Source organism: Myotis davidii, unplaced genomic scaffold, assembly GCF_000327345.1.
Source record: "Myotis davidii unplaced genomic scaffold, ASM32734v1 scaffold104, whole genome shotgun sequence".
Taxonomy (NCBI): domain Eukaryota; kingdom Metazoa; phylum Chordata; class Mammalia; order Chiroptera; family Vespertilionidae; genus Myotis; species Myotis davidii.
The window spans coordinates 762566-782925 of NW_006296625.1; the positions used below are offsets into that span (position 1 = coordinate 762566).

Here is a 20360-nt window from a genome sequence, read left to right on the forward strand (position 1 = left end):
TTTATCCTTCTCGGTGCATCTCTAGTACCTCCTCCTCTGTGGGAAGTTCCTTAACTCACCCAGCAGAGAGGTTAACTACATCCTATGTCCCATCACTCACCCAGGCATATTTTACTCTCCTTACCCCGCTGAAATAGGATTGCTTATATGTTTTCCTCTCCCACCAGTCTATAAGCTCCGTTCAGTTTTGAATGCACTGGTGCCTGTAACAACACTATTTTAAGTTTTTAATATATATTTTGGAAATGAAGGATGGGTATGTATGTTGTATATCAGAAAACAGTGTGTAGAAGGCTGACCAATGTATGTTTATAAACAGTTGGTATAAGGAGAAATTTTTTAAGTTCTGGGATTTTCAAAGTAGAATTTAAGAGAATAAGGTGGAAAAGATGAGCAAGGGGAGTTTATGTTGGGAATTCTGCAGAGGAGGAGGGAGACCATTGTCCTAATACAAGAGGGGAGGAGGGGAGGGTTGCATACATAAGGCTTGAGTTGGGAGGAAAGATGGGAGAAATATGTCTTCTCGGGAGAAAAAAAGACAAGTGGATCGGAGGTAAATTAAAATGTGCCTTTTCTTAGAAAAGGAGATTTTCCTTGATGTGAGAAACCTGAAATTTTTAAACTACATTTGTCAATTTAACTTTAGAGCACTTGAAATGCTTGTAACAACAAGATCTTCCTATCTCTAAGGACAACGCCAAGACAGAGAGTGATTGCTTTGAACTGTCTGATCTGCAGTGATTGGGTTCCCATTCATTTTGAGGGACCTGTATAGGCCCACCTCCGGGTCCCCCACCTGTTACATAACAGGTTATTGTAGCGGAGAGATGTTCACGTCACTGGAGGTTGGACCTGCCTGTTAAAGTGTAAACAAATGGAGTGTGGTAATGGGCGTTCTTTCCGAAACAACCTTAGGAATAAAGGACACGGTTCACTCAGGGCTTCTCTGCTTTCATGATAAGACTTCTTTTTTTTCTTACAAAATGGAATTGAAGTTCCATTTCAAGTAAAGGGCAAACAGAGCTTTGGAGCAGAACGATTCAGGCTTTCATCTTCAGGGTGGCGATAAGGAGCTTGTGTGACCTCCAGCTAAGGATTCGACCTTACTGCACCTGGGTTCTTTAGACAAAGGGTGAGATCACTTTATTTTTAAAGTTCTGGTGCTAAGTTTCAGATTTATTATATTCTAAAATGGATCCGTTTAATCCACTTCAGGATTTCAGCGCAATTATTTTGTATTTTTTCTATCCCTATCTGATGTGGATTGGAAATAAATATTGCCAATATAAGATTAGTTTACTGCTTTAATATTGCATAAGCCTCAAAGATATTAAGTAAAGTATTGAATATTCTTATAAATTTACTCCTGCTCTAATAAAAAATGTCAGGTTTGTACAGCGTTTAGCGTAGTGTTTTCCTTCTGGAAGAGAGTTTTATGTTCTACAATCTTGGCCCTGTTCACCCGACCCCACTCGTCAATGTGCAATTTTTTAGTCTTTTCGAGCTGCTGTCACAACAATACCTAGACACATTGTCTTATACACAACGGACACTTATTTTTCTCAGTTCTTCATTTCTGAAAGCTGCAAATCCAAGGCCAGGGAGCAGCCTGGTCAGACTCTGGTGAGGACCGGCCTCCTGGGCGAGAGATGACCAGCTTCCCGCTATAACCTCACGTGGAGGAAGGAGCGAGCAAGGCATTGATCCCTTTCACGCAGGCTTCAGGAACCTTCCCAAACCCCACTTCCAAATACCCTCTCATGTGGTATTAGGTTTCAAATACGAGTTCGGGGTGAGGGGAGGGCACAAACATTCAGTCTATAGCATGTGGCTAAATCAAACATTTTTGTGTGGTTAACACCATATGCTTCTCTTAACTCCTCAGACTACCAGGACTGTCATTGTTTACAATAAATTTAGTCAGGACAGTGCCTTGAGAGTAATAAGCAACATCTGAAAAATGAGAGGCAGATAGTAATGGACTTTGCTAAGGGTGTCAAATCGTCGATGTGTGTGTCATTACTATTTCTCATTTTGTTAGCACATTCACCCAACTAAAACTTAGACATCTGCTTAAGCACGTTCATCGTTAGCCTACAGAATCTTGAAATGCTGTGCTTGACATAGTTTAGTCAATTCCTTCCATAACCCGAAATCCAGGTTATGCAGTTCTGGAGTGTGGTAAACCTTGTCCTCAGATTTCCCTTCACCAGCATATATTTTAGGCTTTTATTGTATTATGTATTTTTCAAGTTCTTCTTCGCCTAATTTTCTAAACATGGAGGGGAGTGGGGTGAAAATGAAAGAACCCACATTTGTAATATTTTGTTTTACCAATTTTCACCACAAACATTTTCTCTCTACAGCTTAAGGGTGTTTTCTTTTTCTTTTGCTGTTTGGATGTGCAACTTTATGTTTTGTTATTTAACACTTATTCTAACCACAGTCAGTAGAGAAGCAACCAACCAGCAGTTTCCCAAATCTCTCAAGCACATAGGCCAGATCAGATTAACCCTTTTGTACATATATGATATTTTTCCAGTCATGCATCATTCTTCCTTTGTCACACACAGCCAACCTCCATGCTACTCCCTCAGCCTGTGAGGCCATGCCTGGAATTACCACTGTTTACTTCACTTGCCCATATTGCTGCTTGCTATGCTCACACTCTGAGGTGTGGTCTGACCTCAGAACCAGCCTGAAATGAAGTGGTCACAGCATTTTGCTTTACAAGGACCAGCTGGTTGGAATCACACTGTGCTGATGGCCACCCCCTTGTGGTGTTTTTTGCCTCAAGAAAATTGGTCCCTTTCTCTCTCTTCCTCTCCCCACTCCCCATTTACTAATTCATTCTCCTCTCTCTTCTCAGAATCTGCAAGATTTCTCCTGAACTTACTACCTTAACTCCTTCTGTGCCTACTAGTTCATCCAATACCCTTGCCCTCCTCTTAAGCCATAAATTATGTTTCTGATCACTCAGTAAACAGGTATGACTTTTACATTTTTAAAATTCCTATCCTCTAGACTAGGTATGTCAACTACTGGTAAGTATTAGAAATTAAACTGATGAACTAACTTGTACCAACCATATGCCGTTGCTAACCAGAAATCCACATAAACCTCCCATTATGGTATAACAAACTGATGTGAAACATTCCCAAGTGGTAATATCTTGGGAGAGTACAGCCACCTTGAGAAGCTTTTACTTTTTCACAGTTGGCTCTGCTTCTACAATAACGCAGACTCTCCTACGGTTGTATGCCGGTCTCTAGAGGCAGTGGGGCAAGGACGGGGCAGGACTGGACCAAGCAGTTCATGTTTCAATTTAGAATCCTGATGATCAGAGTTCTGTGCTTGAGCTTGGCTTACCCATCTCATACTGAAATTTGCTGCTCTCTGCCTTCTCTTCCCATCCCTTGACTCTGTCCTGCACCTCGAGGGGCCTTGCACACATGTTTAAGGCTGCCTATACTCCTTGGATTTCAGGGTGTGCACATTGGTGTTGCTATCCATCCTCTGAGGCTGGATCCCAGAAAGACACAGGGGCCAGCTCTATATGTGGTCTTGGACCATTTGGGCAGGAATTCTACTATCTGGAGGCTTAGTTCAGAAGGGTAGATAAGGGGTCCAGATGGGCATGAGATCTAGGTGGGTACATCCTCTTGATCCATGGGGGAGGGAAGGCTACATGAGATGTGAAGGGGCTGAGGCCATAAGAGGGCCGGGGTGGGGAGGGGCCTTTAAAGCACAAGCAGAGAGTTTAAGGGCTGTCCTGAAATGATCTTGTCATAACACCTTATATATGACTAGAGGCCTGGTGCACGAGACTCATGCACTCAAGGGGATACCTCAGCTTGGCCTGTGCTCTCTCGCAGTCTGCGGGAGCCCTTGGGGGATGTCCGACTGACAGCTTAGGCCCACTCCCTGTATTAGTCAGACATCCTTAGCACTACCCCAGAAGCGGGAGAGGTTCGCGCCATCACTGCTGCACTTGCCAGCCATGAGCAGCTTTTACCTGAGCAGCGCTCCTCCTGTGGGAGTGCATTGACCACCAGGGGGCAGCTCCGGCAATGAACGTCTGCCCCCTGGTGATCAGTGTGCGTCATAGTGACAAGTTATTCTGCTGTTCGGTCAATTTGCATATTAGCCTTTTATTATATAGGATATGTTCCTATATATAATATGTCTGTATTGATTAACACATTTTATAAGTTGATATTTGTCAAATTTTGTTTTACATACAGACCCTTTATACCCATTCAATTTGTTAGGAAATCATGGCCAATGCTGGGAGGGAATCAAAGGTTCCTCTTTATGTGAAGTTTGCCTTTAAAAGTTAGTCAAACCCATTTTATTCTGTCCTTGTAGTGTTCATGTGGACAGTATTTATTCCTGCCTTTCAGTAACTGTCTTGTAAGTTGTTTTAAGTTTATGCCTCACTCCCTCCATATGCCCTTTGCCTCTCCACTGTGGACTGGGAAAATCTGAGCCTTAAACAATAAATAAATTCCTACTCTGCTGCTGATTAAAGCTACCTGAGTTCCCCCAGTCAGAAGCTACCCGTTGCCCCTCAGCACCCACTGTTTGGAGAGCCTGAGGCTGTGGCTCTGCATTTCAGTGTGGGCTGTCTGTCAGTGGTAACTACTTACGTATGACAAGTCTCTCCTAGATCAGTTGAATGCCTGTTTCAGTTTCTCTCAAGAATCTGGCTTGTCTCTTTAAGTTGCCCTGTTGGGTCTCCTCAGTAGAATTTCATATTGCCACCTAGCTCATATTTCAAACCAGATCATTCCCATGTTGATTAAAAGCCACCTACGTTGTTTCAAGGAGTGTGTTGAGAAGCACAGAGAACCTACTTTGTTTTATAGAATATAGAAAAAGATCTAATACCCATTCCCTTTGTGATCGCAAACTCTCATTTCTGCCCATAACAACCAGAGCAGTGTGATCATCGCCATACCATACCAGTAATTGGGAACTTCATACATGCAAGTTTGTTTCAGAATATTAAACTACTAGGAAAAGACACCTCTGTTTATTGTGCCCTGCAGAGTAGCTTATACAACGATGATATTTAATGAACATTATTTATTGCTAGATTTTCCCCCTCTACATCTGTGAGACTTCATAGGGAAGAAAAATGTCCATTAACTCTATTGTTTGAAGAGTTGCCTATTCTTTTAAATATGAAACTACTATAGAAAACCAATTTAATAACCCAAGTCTCTATTTAAAGATAAAGTATAGAGAGTACTCTTAGCAAAAAATGCTCTTTTATTTTTTTTAATTCACATTGGATTTTATTTAGAATACTGTGTACTCTGACATAGGCTAGGCAGGGGTAACAAGACACCCTGGATATAGTGGCTTAATCAAGATTGTCACATAATAATTCAGGTGGACAGTGCAATTGGGGCTGATGTAGTGGCTCCATCATCTCAGGGTCCCAGGCTCTTCCAGCTTCAACAAGTACTCCCATCCTGAGGCCCAAAGCAGCTGCTGAAGCCCCCACTATCTTGACCCCATACCAGTGAGAGGGGAAAGGAAAAGGAAAATGTGGTCAGTCCCTTGCTGGAAGGATGGTAGAGTTTCTGTCTCTAAGAGAAATGTAAGAATAGATACTGGCAACTTAGTCTGCTCCATTCTGAATAGTGTCAGGAGTTCAAATGAGGCACAGAAAGATGTGCTTTGAGTAGAGCAAGGGTAATTAGCATCATTCAACTTGGAGATGTAATCTATGCCAAACACTTTGAGATTTAAGAATAGGTAACCTGAAGTCGGTGCAGGACACTGTGCTGAGTGCCTTCCACAGATCTCCTAATTTCCTACTCAGTCCTTAGAGCGAGGTATCATCAATCCCTCCCTCATTCCATAGATGAGAAAAGTGTGGCCTGGAGGGGCTAATTAGCTGCCCGCAGGCACAGAGCTAGTAAGAGTACAGCTTAGAGCTGATACTCGAATGAGACATTCCCATTCCAGAGTTGCCCCTCAAACCGCTTTCTATCCATCCCCCATGCAGAGTACGAGGCTGCCTTTTGAAATGGTTTTATTTTGACAGGATGGAAAATTGTAGGAGCTACTCCAGATTTATTCTTAAATGAAATCCAGCTTCTTATTTAAACCAAAAACAAAGAGTTAAAACAAAACAGATTTAATATGTGATATATTTATTTAGCAAATAAATCTGAAGCCTTATTTTTTAAATACCAAGAGTTGTTAATAAATTACTTAGCTATATTCATGTAATTCTTGAGGCCACTTTCTAATAAAGGCAACCTGAAACAATCCATCCTATTATTCGGGGCTTAATCTCACCCTCAGATCATATCGTAGGTGATTATTTATCTCCAGGTGCTTTAAATCGCATTTGAATCATTACACTTATTAAATAAGAAGGTGACGTTAAGGTGTTAAAAATAACAGTATCCATCCCCTGGATGTATTTGTTCGCTAGGGCTGCCATAAAACAATACCGCAGACTGGATGGTTTGGACAACAGAGATTTATATTCTCACAGTTCTGGAGACTGGAAGTCCAAGAGCAGGGCATAGGCAGGTTTGGTCTCACTGAGGCCTCTCTTGTCTTACATGTGGCCACCCTCTTGCCGCCTGTTCACCTGGTGGTCTCTGTGTGTCCTGACGTCTTCTTGTAAGGACACCAGTCAGATATGATCAGGGCCTCCCTTCTTAGCAGCCTTAGCTTAATCACCTCTTTAAAGGCCATATCACCGAATATGTATATTCAGAGGTCCTGTGAGTTAGGATGTCAGCCTATGAATTTGTGGAGACAAAATTCAGTCCACAAAATGGACATACTGGAAACATTGAGACACAAAATCAAACAGTTTGCAGCAGTGAGAAGTTCAGCATTTGAATGTTCCCCTTTCCTTATTACTTTGGCCAAAATAGGATGCAATACAGGTCATGTGTTACAGTGACCATAAACCTCTTTACCTAACTTTTTTGGCAGCCTTGTTAAGTTGAACATGAAAATTACTCAAAAGACCATCTTGAACTGGCTACTGCTTACATTTTCGCCAGCTTAGCAAGAGGGAAAATCGATGTCACATTAGCAAATGTTTTTCTGGAAAGATCCAGTGATTGCGTGAACTGAGCAGATATGACGGGCAGGCATCACAGTCCCTCAGAACAGTGCCAGGCTTCTTACCAGAGAATAACTCTTAGCCACAGAAGGGCTGGAAACTAATGGTCACTGTTCAGCACAGATGAATCCCTTTTCTAAAGTTGCATTTGTAGAGAATTTAAAGTTCATGGTAGCAAAAGAACATTTTACCTCTTTTGGGTTATGGGAGAGGATAACTACATCACTGAAAAAGATTTGAAGTATTCTGAAAACATCATCAAGGGAATTTATTCCCTGTCTCACAAAAAAATGTTCTGAATTGATACTATTTTAGCTTCTTGACCACTGTATTTCTTTCATTATAAATCTCTTTAGCAAATAGGAAGAAGAGAGAGTACTTGTAGACTTAGTGGATTAACCTGGAGAATAAATGAGGGGAAACCCTAAAATTCAAAAAAAAAAATCATGCAATTTTCTGAAAATAACCTTTAGATCTCTGAATGTTTACAAGTTGTACTTTCCTGGCTTGGCATGAGATATATTTTTAAAAGGGGCATTTTTGTTTGTTTGTTTGTATGGAACAGACTAGCTAATAAAAATTTCTGACTGTGTGGTTATCACAACACTAGAATCACCTGACATAAACAAAGAACAGTCAGATATTTTCTGTTAAAGTATGATTATTAGAGATCTATGACAACTTGACTGTACCATATTGTATGTAATATAAATTGCATACAACTTTATGCAGATAATATTGGTATTGGGTAGGCCAAGACGATGATATCGTTAAGAAGAGATTAATAATCATACAAAAGCCACCCAAATGACATGTAGTCATGCACCTTGAAAGCATTAGATGAAAACTCCTGTATGGTTCCTCCCTTGCTTACATCTCTAGCTGCCAGGTCTCACTCTCTTTATTGAACTCTGGTCTTCCTGGAAATGTATTTACCTCTTCAAGGGACTGTGCTGTTTATCAACTCTAGACCCTTAACCATGCTGCTCTCTTGGCCTGAGATACAAATGCCCCCCCCACCCCCCCTTCACCATCTGGAAGTTAAAATTCCCTTTGAAAGTCCCTTGGATACCAATGCAGTGTCTCTCACTAAGTCTAATACTGTCAGTTTGACAATATTTCTGCAGCTTTGTTGGAACACCACATAAAGTAGTTGGCCTGTTTTTTAGGCAGCCTATTTTAGAAACCATCGCGGACATCATTTTTAGGAACTGAAACAGATGAAGAGAAGATTTGCATTCTCACCTCCTGATCTCACCAGGTCCCTGCTCATTTAGTGGCATAGCAAGCGCAGACTCACACTCACTGATTAAATCGTCCTCTCTCTTCCCTTCTCATCTGCTCTCCAAATTACTGAATTTACATACAATAAATACCTAAAGCTAAATGCATATAAGTAAATCCTCTCCACTGAGCCACACTGAATCACAACTAAACTTTCACTTAGTCTCTCCCACTAAGCCATGACTTGGTTGGCTCCAGGCCTGTTTCCTTCCCACACTTACATTTACAGTCCAGGGCCCAACGCACTCCAGAGAGTTTGTTCAATGGGTAAATAAAGGAATGAATGAACAAAACATATCATATTAGCCACAACTTTTCTTTGTAAAAGTAACTGAATTTCGTTACTCTACATATAAAAAAAGTTTGTATCACTGACCTCAGTTGTTACTTTCACTTAGTCTCTCCCACTAAGCCATGACTTGGTTGGCTCCAGGCCTGTTTCCTTCCCACACTTACATTTACAGTCCAGGGCCCAACGCACTCCAGAGAGTTTGTTCAATGGGTAAATAAAGGAATGAATGAACAAAACATATCATATTAGCCACAACTTTTCTTTGTAAAAGTAACTGAATTTCGTTACTCTACATATAAAAAAAGTTTGTATCACTGACCTCAGTTGTTACTTTCAGGGTAATCAAAAGGTCAAACTCCCTCTATCGTTTTTCTTTGTGAGTTAATACATGCTATTGCATTTATCTTTTGGACCCAAATTGTTGAATCAACTAGGTGATTTTTTTAAAACTTATTTTTCCAGTTCATTGATGGAATTGACTTCATTGGGCATTAGAGACTGCTTTGACTGAAAGATGATTTCTTCGACAGTACCTACCTCTCCAGTGAATAAGATCAGACCTACACATGTGGTGTTTTTCCCTGTGCATTTAATCACTGCTGTCTGCATAGTAACGAGCTCTAATGTCACACACCTTAAAAATAATAAACAACCTCCCCTAATCCTATGTGAATTTCCAGAAACTGCCTCTCCATCACTACAAACCTTTTCAAAAGTCATAGGCATTGCCGAAACTGGTTTGGCTCAGTAGATAGAGCATCTGCCTGCGGACTGAAGGGTCCCAGGTTCGATTCCGGTCGAGGGCATGTACCTGGGTTGCGGGCACATCCCCAGTGGGAGATGTGCAGGAGGCAGCTGATCGATGTTTCTCTCTCATTGATGTTTCTAACTATCTCTCTTCCTTCCTCTCTGTAAAAAATCAATAAAATATATTAAAAAAAAAAAGTCATAGGCATTGTCCCTGCTTACTCACCTCTCATTGTGTCTTCTGGGTGGCCATCCCTTGCAGGCTCCCAGCCCTCCTTCCCTGAACCTACTTCTCTTGGAATCAGTGATCTCTATGGAGCCAAGTATGTCACCACTTCTATGTCTGGTCCTTACTAAAAGTCTAAGTAGTTATCATTTTTTTTTTACTTCTTGAAACACTTTATTCGTTTAACTTCTGCACCATGACACTTACCTGTCCTTCCATGTACCTTAGAAGGTCTTAGTAGACTTCTTAACAGTCTTCTGGAATCCTAGGCTTCATGCTATCTACTCTTTTTATCTCTATACTTCCTCCCTATTATACTTAGTACCACAGCTTTTAATTTCATCTGCATGTCAGTATGTCCTGTCTGTCTGTCTGTCTACCTGTTTCTGGCACTGACCTCCTTGTTCATGAGAATTCTTTCTACTTTACTCTTCACATGGCTTTTTAGGAAGCAACTCAAATGCCCTAAAGAGAACTCATCATTTCCATCACCCACAATGAGTCTGCTTTTCAGTAACTGGCACTATCGTTCAATTACTAGTAGTTATCCTACATAAAACCCTAAAAATTACTGATTCTTTCTCTTTTTTTTACGGAACCACCTCTACATGGAATAGAGCAAGTACCATAAGCTCCTCCTCAAAATATAATCAATGCCCACCTCCTCCCTTATCTCCACTGCTACTTGCCTAACCTAAGCCATTGCTGCATTTATCTCTTCTTAGGTAGGATAGTAACTTTCCAAATCCTCCCCCTGCTTTCACTTCTAGTTCCTAACATTCATTATCCACCCAGTAACTAGAGGGATCCTTCAAAAATGTAGATCATAGATTGGATGGATCATGACCCTCCTTCCCCCCCTCCCTTCCCGTGGCTTCCCAGCACTCTCAGCGCAAACTCCAGGCTGCTTCCCTGCTGGTCCTGCACCACCAGGTCCTTCACAGCCTCTTCTGCTCCATCTTCTTATCGTCCACCTATGCCGCCCTCTCATGGCTTTCTCAGAAAAGCCAGGAAGGACAGTCACTCCTCAGGGTTCTATACCTGCTCCTTGTGCCTGGACCATCCTTCCTGCAGTTTTTGCATGGCTGAATCCTTCTCTGCATTCTCAGATGTGGCCTTCCATGCCCGCTGATCAAAAGTAACTCACTCTACTGAGACAGTCTCTTCTGCTTTATTTCCTTCCATGATGATTACCAAGATCTAAAATTATTATGTGATTTGTTTTAGTGGTTTATTATATGTGCTATCTTGTATGATTACTGTTGTAGCTCCCACCCCTAAAATGATGTCTATTAGATTATAGGTACTTGGTGCTTAAGGCGTATTTACAGAGTGAATAAGTCAGCAGCGTGTTTCTAAATATAACACACATCTCTAAATATGAAAAGAGAGTGTAAGTACCTATGTAAACATGGCACTTTGGAATATTCAGTGAGAGAAAGTTTGTACTTCCTAAGCCTGGGTCAAATATTACCCCAAATGTTACGGATTGTACTAAATTGTATGTGTTTGTAAACATAGAATCTTAACATATACTAGTTTTCTAATCCTTTGTTTTTTTGTATAATACTTAGGATGATGGTTTAAGTCAAAGGTTTCATGTTCATAATTTGATAGCAGAGTTCATGTCTTTATCAGGTTACTATTCTTCAATGGATACAAATAATTATTAAAGAATGGTGCTACTGTTAATAAGCGTAATAGTATTTGCTAATATTTTATGGTTTAATGCATTATATTGATATTAAAAATAATACATGTATGTAACATATTTATGCTCTAATTACAGCATGTGCAGAGATACAGTGATTATATACATTTGTACTTATATAGAATATATGTGATTTTCAACAAAGTTTTCAAATGAACTTATAAGCCCATATGAGGACGTATACATGAAAATATCTATGTGGCTAAACTGTTCTATTTGTAAAATAAGTGAGATAAGATTTTGTGTTTTTCTAAACTGTGATATTAATGGAGTGATCACAAGACTAAGATTCAGAAAATCAGGTTTCGAATGCAGTTTCTGCTACTAACTACTATGATGTTGAGCAGGTCATTATATTCACTAGCATGTAAGCTCCATGTGGGCAGGGGTGCTTGTCTGTTGTGTTCACCGCTGGATCACCAGCATCTAGAAAGACTGGGCCCAGTGTAAGTGCTGAACAGAATTTGCTGCATGAATTATGCTTCACAAAATCTCTAGTTTCTACACCTATTAAACAGTTCCTCCCAACCCTTTCATTCTGAATAATATTAGAGCCCTTTGAATTTAAATGGGACAGATTCATAGCTGGAACTATTTATTCAGCTTTTACCTGGGCCTTTATAAAATTGTTCAGTCCATCAAAGCTCTTTGCATTGAATAGTAGCATGAATAAGGCAAGAGCTAAGTTGGTCTATGTTTTCCATCTTCAGAAGAACTAAAAAACAACTTTAAAATTAAAAATATGTAATTCAGATTCACAAAATTAAATAGGAGAGGAAGGTCAATAGCCAACCTTTCAAATGATGTCTTTTCAAAGTGTCTAGCATTTATATTTTTGGAAGCTACTAAGGTTTAAAACTGCTCTAAGGATTTTGGGGTACCCTTTAGATATACCCTTTTTTAAGAAAACTTGATATTCCAATTTTTTAAAGCAAAAAAATTAACTGACTCTTCACTTTTAATTTTTGTTTCTTTTCACTAATTAAACAAATATGTAATGAATGACAACCATGTGAAACCTGTATTGGGAAATGTACAGAACGCAGGTCTTGACAGCCTGCCTCCACGGTCCCCTGGACTGCCAGCCGTCCACAGAGCGGACAGAGCCAGCATCCGCATTGAAAAGACGGCAGAAGGAACCTGGAGGACTGTGTGCTACTGACAAAACAACAGCCCCTCCCGACCACCGTGCAGCCTCCCACCACAGTCACCAGGATCAGTTCCTCGAGGGGTTACTTCCCTGTCCAGTGTTTAATGAGACCCTGACCCCTTCTTTAAAAACCCATTTCTGCTCTTTCACGTCTCCTGCCTCACGTTTTTTACACAACAGGTATTACCAGTGATATTATTTGTTTATGTGTTCATTCCCTTTCTGGTGTACACACAAGAAATACACACTGTGGAATGTAAGCTCCAGGATAGCAGGAAGTTTGTCATTTACCAGTATGCTCCCAGCACCTAGAGCAGTGTGTGACACACATTAGGGGCTTCATAAATATTGGTTGGTTGGTTGGTTGGTTGGTTGGATGGATGGATGGATGGATGGATGGATGGACGGACGGATGAAAATCTGAAGGAATGTATGCTCTAACCTGAAACTCCTTACTGCTGATCCCTTAACTGTTTCTCCTCCAGTTTCCAACATCACCTTATTATTTAGATTTAGATTTAAAGTTTGCCCACACTTTCTCTAGCCATGATTATCAAAGAATCTGGTCCCTCCCCCACCCCATCCCACCCCCAGCTGTATTGCCTCATCCCGCCTTGGAAACTTTTGTCACAATTGGTAATAAACCCTCGGGGCTTGTCCCGGCCCCTCAGGTGGGATCTGGCCAATGTGTGTGCATGAAGGACGTGTTGCTCTACCACAGTCACTTCATAAAGGACGTACATCTAAGAAGGAGGCACAGTATTTAGATACATATAAATATACCGAAACTATACAGCACTCAGAACGGCCGTAAATGAAGGCCCTGCCTTTGGTATGTGTACACATTCTACAATAACAAGTCAATGAACAAGACAGACACCAGAAATTCCTATGCCTTTGCTGGTTAAATGGGAACATCTGCATAAATGTTGGCAGGAGTGCAAATTGCTGCAATGTTTCTAAAGGACAACTTAGAAATAGCTATTAAGATTAAACAGATCCCTACACTTTAACCAGCTTTTCAATGTCTAGAAATGTGTTCTATAAAAACTCTCTAACAACTGAGAATGCTCATCAAGAAAGAGATGGTTTAAGTATGATGCCACATAGCCATACGATGGTACAGTGCACTCATTAAAAACAATAATCAGGGATGAGTTTGTATTATAATTATATTAAATGGATTGAGAAAATTGCACATTAGGACTGTGGTATCATCCTGTTACTGAGTTCATCCCACTGTTCTCCATACTAGGGATAGCAGTCAGCAATATTCACATGTCTCTCTCTCATAGAAATAAGTTCTATTTGGGGAAACAGACAACAAACAAATTGAGGTTTATTAGAAGATGGAGCAATGCTCTGAAGAAATATGAAGCATGGCAAGAGGATAAAGATTGATGAGGACTGAAACAGACCCAAATAAGATGAGGGAGAAAGGCAAAAAATGTCAGGAGGGGCAGCCAGGAAGGAAACGGCCTGAAACACATGCTTGGAGTGGATGAGAAACTCAAGGAAGGAAGTACGACCGGGAGGCAGTGTGCACATGGGATGAGGGTGAGATCTGAGAGGAAGCCAAGTCCTAGGTAGCATTTTGTAGGCAATGAAAACAAGTTTGCATTTTCTTGTAATTTCGATGATAAACCATCACAAGAACTTGAGCAAGGAAGTATCATAATCACACTTGTGTTCTCCTGTAGAGAATATTCAATATTGAGCCCATACCACATAACCAATGATATCTTTTATTAGACAATCTAGAAAAGGGGTGCAAAGATAAAAAATCAGAGGAAAACATGCACTTTTTCATATGGCTTATCTAACTGTTTTAGGCACCTGCTTCACAGAAGTGTTATGAAGATTGAAAAATTTATGTGTATATTCATATATATGTAGTTTCTGAATGTGCCTATGTATATAAAGCATTTTTCATATATTATTAATGGATATTAAATGATACTGTAGAGGAATTGAAATAAACCCAGATATGCTTATGGGATGTTTAGATGAAAAGGGCATGGCAGGTGTTAAAAGTCCAATAGTTTCCCTAACCTTTTGGTATTGCCCTAATCAAATAAATGTTCTAGAACTTCATTTCCATGCTGTAAATAGAATGTTGCCTAATATTCTATTATTCTAACAGGGGCTCTAGGATATTGCTCTAAAGTCCATGGGCCATGAGATAACTTTGAAACCTTGGAATTAAGATAACACCTATTCAGCCTACATAAGCAACATACATGCCATCTTAAATGAGATTGTGTTTGTTAAAGTGTTGCGAAAATCATCAAATAAAATACCGAAGTTTCTCTGCGAGGACTGCTGCTAAGTGGCAGTACCCAAACCGTGGTATTTTCCATGCTTTCTTCTCCTTTAAAGGACATGGCCCCTCATTTAGGACGGTTCCCACACATTGGAGCACTCCAGATCAGGTTTTCGGCATTCTCTTTCCACAGAGCAATTTGGTGCCAAATCTGTTTTTTCGTTGACGTTCACAACTTCGGCAGCAATAATACAATGAGTTCATTTTGTCTGGTTGAGATTCAGGCAGTCCCTGAAACCGGAGCAATGGTGCCACCCCTCTGGGCCGAAGCACGCTGTGGCAAAAAGATTTAATCCATCAGATGATTCTGTCGGACACTGTTTTTCTGAGTTTAACTTTTAACTATGCGCATAATGGACTATTGTATTTGCAGAGTCCATATTCAGGAAACTGCCTAAACCAAACTTAGAGTTCCTTTCACTCTCTCCTGGCAGAGTCGGGCCACAAGAAGTTAAAAAGCACCATCCAGAGAAGCACAGAAACGGGAATGGCAGCCGAAATGAGGAAGATGGTAAGACAGCCAAGTCGAGAGTCTACTGACGGCAGCATCAACAGTTACAGCTCCGAGGGAAAGTAAGTGACGTCGGCTCACCTGTGTGGCTGTAGGACCATGGGCATGTGGTGATAGGAAAGATAACACCGCCACCCAGGGTGACTGCGAGCTTCTCCACTTCACTAGCTGGTCGGTCATCCATTTAAAAACACCTGACCTTGTGAGACAGACACACAGACACACCTCCGCACAGACCTAGTCATGCAGAACCTTCAAAGGAATGATGCAGTGTTGGGTTAACATAAACTGATCTCTATCTCTCAGAAAAGTTCAGAATAGTCCACTCATGGCTGTTTATGGTAGCAATGTCACCTTTACTGGATTCTTTCACATAGGAAATACATTGTCTGGCCCGGTTACCAAAATCTGAATTAAAATTTAGACGTGAGGAACAGACTAACGGCTGTCAGAGAGGAGGCGGTTGTGGAGCTGGTGAAAAACCTGAAGGGAATAAGCAAAAACAAACAACAACAACAAAAAAAAACCTCATAGACACAAACAACAATGTGGTGATTGTCAGAGGGAAAGGGGAATGGAGGGAGAGGTAGAAGAGGACATAAGGGGAATAAGTGGTGATGGAAGGAGACCTGACTTGGAGTAGTGAACACACAACACAATGTACAGACTATGTATTGTATAACTGTACACCTGAAACCTATATAATTTTATTAACCAGTGTCACCCCAATAAATTCAATAAAAAAGGGAAATCAGGAAAAGAAAAAGAAAAAAGAAGTGAACTAATTTTCATATTCTTACACTCTCATAACGGCAACTTACATTTTTGTGTTTTTTAAAACATCACTAACATCATTTTTCCCTTAAGATAAAAACCCAGAATATCTTCTTTGTTGCTGTTTTATTAGAGTTTTAGTTAATTCTAAAATTAATTAATTTTGAAAAAATATAACGAATTTTTTTTTTTTGCTTACCTAGTTTTTTACTATTTCATTTTCCTATGCTTGAGAATTTTTCTGATAAAACTGAATTTTTACTGAGGTGACAGATCTTACAAATTAATAATTATTCTTCAGTGGGTTGCTTGGGGATTAACCATGTAAAAATTTTTATAGTTATTCATTTATTACCATTTAAATAACTAATTTACCAATCCTAATATTAATATTTTATTGTATTTCACTGGAATTTTTCTATTTTGTTCAGAAAATGAAATAAAAGTATGCCAAGTTCATATTTGCGATATGCTTTCCCATCCCTAAAACTTATTTGATCAAATTATTGGGATGCATGCTATCAGCTAAGACCAAAAAATCATCAGGAGTGAAATTTATGGGGGTAAACTTGCTGACCAAAACACCAATATGTGATGAAGTCTTATAAAGCAATATCCAAATGCAAGACTGGAGACATTTTTTATATAAAAATTAACAAATCAAATAACATTTACATCCATCATGGATAGGCCCCTTAGCCTCTCAAAAATTTCTTTTCAGAGTCTCTGGATGGGTGGTCATATATACCCTTTTAATTCCCTTGATTGTGAAAAAATAGTATCTGGGGAAGCACATTGGAAGCAATAAATCCCTATGGACATCTGTTTATTTTAAAAATGCTCATTGCAGTCCAACCACCTAACAAGCCTGGTTCTTGTTACCCAGGATACATCACTAAACAAGAAGAGCATAGTCACTGCTCTGGTGGAGCTCACAGCCCAGGAAATGCAGGCAGCCATGCTGTAGTAAGAAACAGACACATTTTAATCAATCCATTGCATTTGAACTAAATAAAAATCTCAGATAATATAGAAATGCAATTCACTCAAAATGAATAAGTTAAACATTTTATTTTTAAATAAGAATGTGTATTATGCTATAATATTTAAGAAATCATTAGGTATTTTTAAGTTTATCATTAATATTACACAATGTTTATGAGCAATTATTTAAAGTTCATGATATAAAAATGTGCATCTTATATTTTATGTCAGTGATATACTAGTATTTAGGTAGGGAATTTTATTTGTAGGTGTCCAGAAAATGTAAGATATTAAAAACTATAACAGAGCTCTCTTGACTATCACATCTGCTCTTAATTTGAGAGTTTAGATCTTTTCTCAATCAATGATGACTCTCATATGCTTGCTTGGTGCCGAGGCGATGCAATCGATAAGTAAACCGATTGTCTAAGCAGTGTTTATGATTCATGATCAGAATTAGTAGTATAATGGGAACTATGACAAGAATTCTAGGAGAGCTAATGTTTTGATTTTTGTACTTTTGCTAATAGCTTAATATTTCCTGGAGTGAGACTAGGAGCGGACAGTCAATTTAGTGATTTTCTCGATGGGCTGGGACCAGCCCAGCTTGTTGGCCGCCAAACCCTCGCCACCCCTGCAATGGGTAAGAATCAGTTTTTCTACAGAACAAGTGATATTTCACGGTTGTCAAGGTCATTTAAAGTAGCATAATTGTAATGCAAGTTAAAAGTAACATTTCAGCTAGGGTGTTGCTGGTTTCAAATGACTGTTCTAATTTCCCATACATTTTTCTAACTTGAGATATTATGCAAAATGAATAAAGATAGTCCTACATCTTTGAATTATCAGAAAACCCCTGTCAAAATAGAGAGTCTCCAGTAGATCCATAATGAATGGAGAAAATTATATGTAGCATGTGCCATAGCTGTTTCCTGAAGGACATGAGATTCCATCTTGAAGGGACCCATGTAGCACTCAACAAAAGGCTTGAAAATAGGTCGATTCAGAGGCAAACCATCCTAGTAGATCACACCACCAGAAAGTAACAGAAAGTCCTCCAGCAGAAAATCTTCTGAAGAGGATAATTCTATGCAAAACTATCAAAATCAGATTTCCAGTGGACTCTTTAACAACAACACTGGGAGCTAGAAGTCTAATGAGCATTATCTTCAAAATTCTGAGTAGCAATTGGTTTCCAGCATAGAGTACTATAGCCAGCCAAGTTTTCAAGTAAGTTTAAGTTTAAGGCTAAATAAAAAGTCAGGACAGTAAAGGCCTCCAAATATTTTTCTCATACCCAACATTGCTCAGAGAACTATACTTCCACGAAATGAATGAAGTGAATTTTAAAAATTGTGAACTAAAATGAGAAGATGAGATCCAGTAAATAAATGTTTCAACACAGAGAGAAATGGTTGGTAGCGAAGGAAAACCTAAAGATAACAGCTGTAGTAAGCTTTCAAAGCAATTTGTTCAAATTATATCATGTCAGACTTCATAAGATTAACATCTATAGAATACCTAATGTATTTGATTTTATGGAAGAGGTAAACAACTCAGGAGTGTGTGGGGTTGAATTAGTGATATGTACATAAAAGTGTAAGCAAATGCTTTCTAAAAAGATACTTATTAATTGCAGGGAAGGGGAAGAGCTGTCCAAGAAATGAGAAGTAATAATCATAGTATTCCAGTTCACTCCGCCATAAACAATGTTACATAATCATAATAATATAAATATTAATACTGGAAAATGGGATGACTGAAAGTATCTAGTATGTGGTGGGGATAAGAAAGAAATGAGAGATTTTGAAATTAGAAGTCAATAATAATATCTACAATTGAAAAACTAGGGTGATATCTTGTAAGTGTAATACTTAGAGATATGGAGGCAAATGCCAAAAAGAAATAGATCAGATGAAAATATTGAGACTTATGAAAGCAGTGACCCTTGGAAGGCATGAAGTTGACAGAGAGAATGGGAATCTTTTATACTAATAAAAATCGTCTTATAGCCCAGCCAGCGAGGCTCAGTGGTTAATTGTGGATCTGTGTTCCAGAAGGTCTCGGTTTGATTCTCAGGCAGGGCACATGTGGGCCCAATCCCCAGTGTGGGGTGTGCAGAAGGCAGCTGATCAATGATTCTCCCTCAACATCTCTCTCTCTCTCTCTCTCTCTCTCTCTCTCTCTCTCTCTCTCTCTCCCCCTTCCTCTCTGAAATAAGTAAAAATACGTTTTAACAAAACAAAACAGACGTCTTATAGAACATTTTGACTCATTAAACTATGTCTATATGAAAAGACAAGGAGACCTCCAAGAGCTGAGATCTAAAACAGAGTGACAGAACTAATGAACAACTGACCTGGAAAATAGAATTCACAACTGAAAAATGGAGATGGCTCAACTAAAAATAACTTCAAAATAATTAAATTTAACAATTTCAGAGATAAAGTATTATATCCATCAGAAAAAGATTATCTTATTTAAAGTGGGTAAAGCATATGACAAGCAAGACATAAGGGAAGGAATACAAGTTGAAATTACTGAGAAATATGTTCAGCCTTCCTAATAATCAGGAAAGTACAAATTACAAATTTTTAACCACCAGGTTAGCAAAAATTAGACATATTGTTAATACCACTATTAGTGAGCTATACTACTTCTGGTGATAGTGCAAACTGGTACAGCCTTTCTGAAGGATATTTGGCAATATGCATGGAATTTTGAATGCCCGTTCAATTAGACCCAATAATTTAAAATCTGAGAATTTATGATCAAGAAGCATTGACAACATATGCAAAAATTCTTTTTAGAGCTACTCATTATAATGGTAACAATGCAGATAGCCTATATTTGGTTAAATAGTTAATGATATGCCTATTTAGTGGCCCATACAATCAATAAACTGAGGATGTATGGTCATAATAGCTAGATAAATAAGTAAGAAGGAAGGAAGGAAGGATGGGAGGAAGAGAGGAAAGTACTTATGAGATTGCTAGGATATTCACCAAAACAATAATGGTGATTTCTCTAAATGGAAATATAGATAGAATATGCTTTTTATTGAGAAGTATTGTATACTAGATGACATAAAGGATAATAAATCTTATTAGAGTACAAGAATCACTTAAATACCTCAGTATATTGTTGTTAAGCAATTTATAACCTAACCTGGGATTCTCTTAAGTAGATTAGTACCTGAAAAATGAAGAGAAACATTTTGAAACCTGATTTGGAAGTAGGAAGAGAAGGGCGAGGA

General features: G+C 39.1%; 1 protein-coding gene across 34 annotated transcripts in view; it reads left to right on the forward strand.

Annotated features, from left to right (window-relative positions):
• RIMS1 (regulating synaptic membrane exocytosis 1) overlaps positions 1 to 20360 on the forward strand; it is a 400323-nt gene that overhangs the window by 375528 nt on the left and 4435 nt on the right. For 33 of the 34 annotated variants that reach the window (XM_015569421.1, XM_015569410.1, XM_015569411.1 and 30 more), the window contains 2 exons: positions 15270 to 15408; positions 17635 to 17747. In XM_015569421.1, coding sequence (XP_015424907.1) covers positions 15270 to 15408; positions 17635 to 17747 — 252 coding nt within the window. Of the gene's footprint in view, positions 1 to 951; positions 1133 to 15269; positions 15409 to 17634; positions 17748 to 20360 lie in introns of those variants that run through there. The other variant, XM_006772160.2, reaches the window with a different exon arrangement.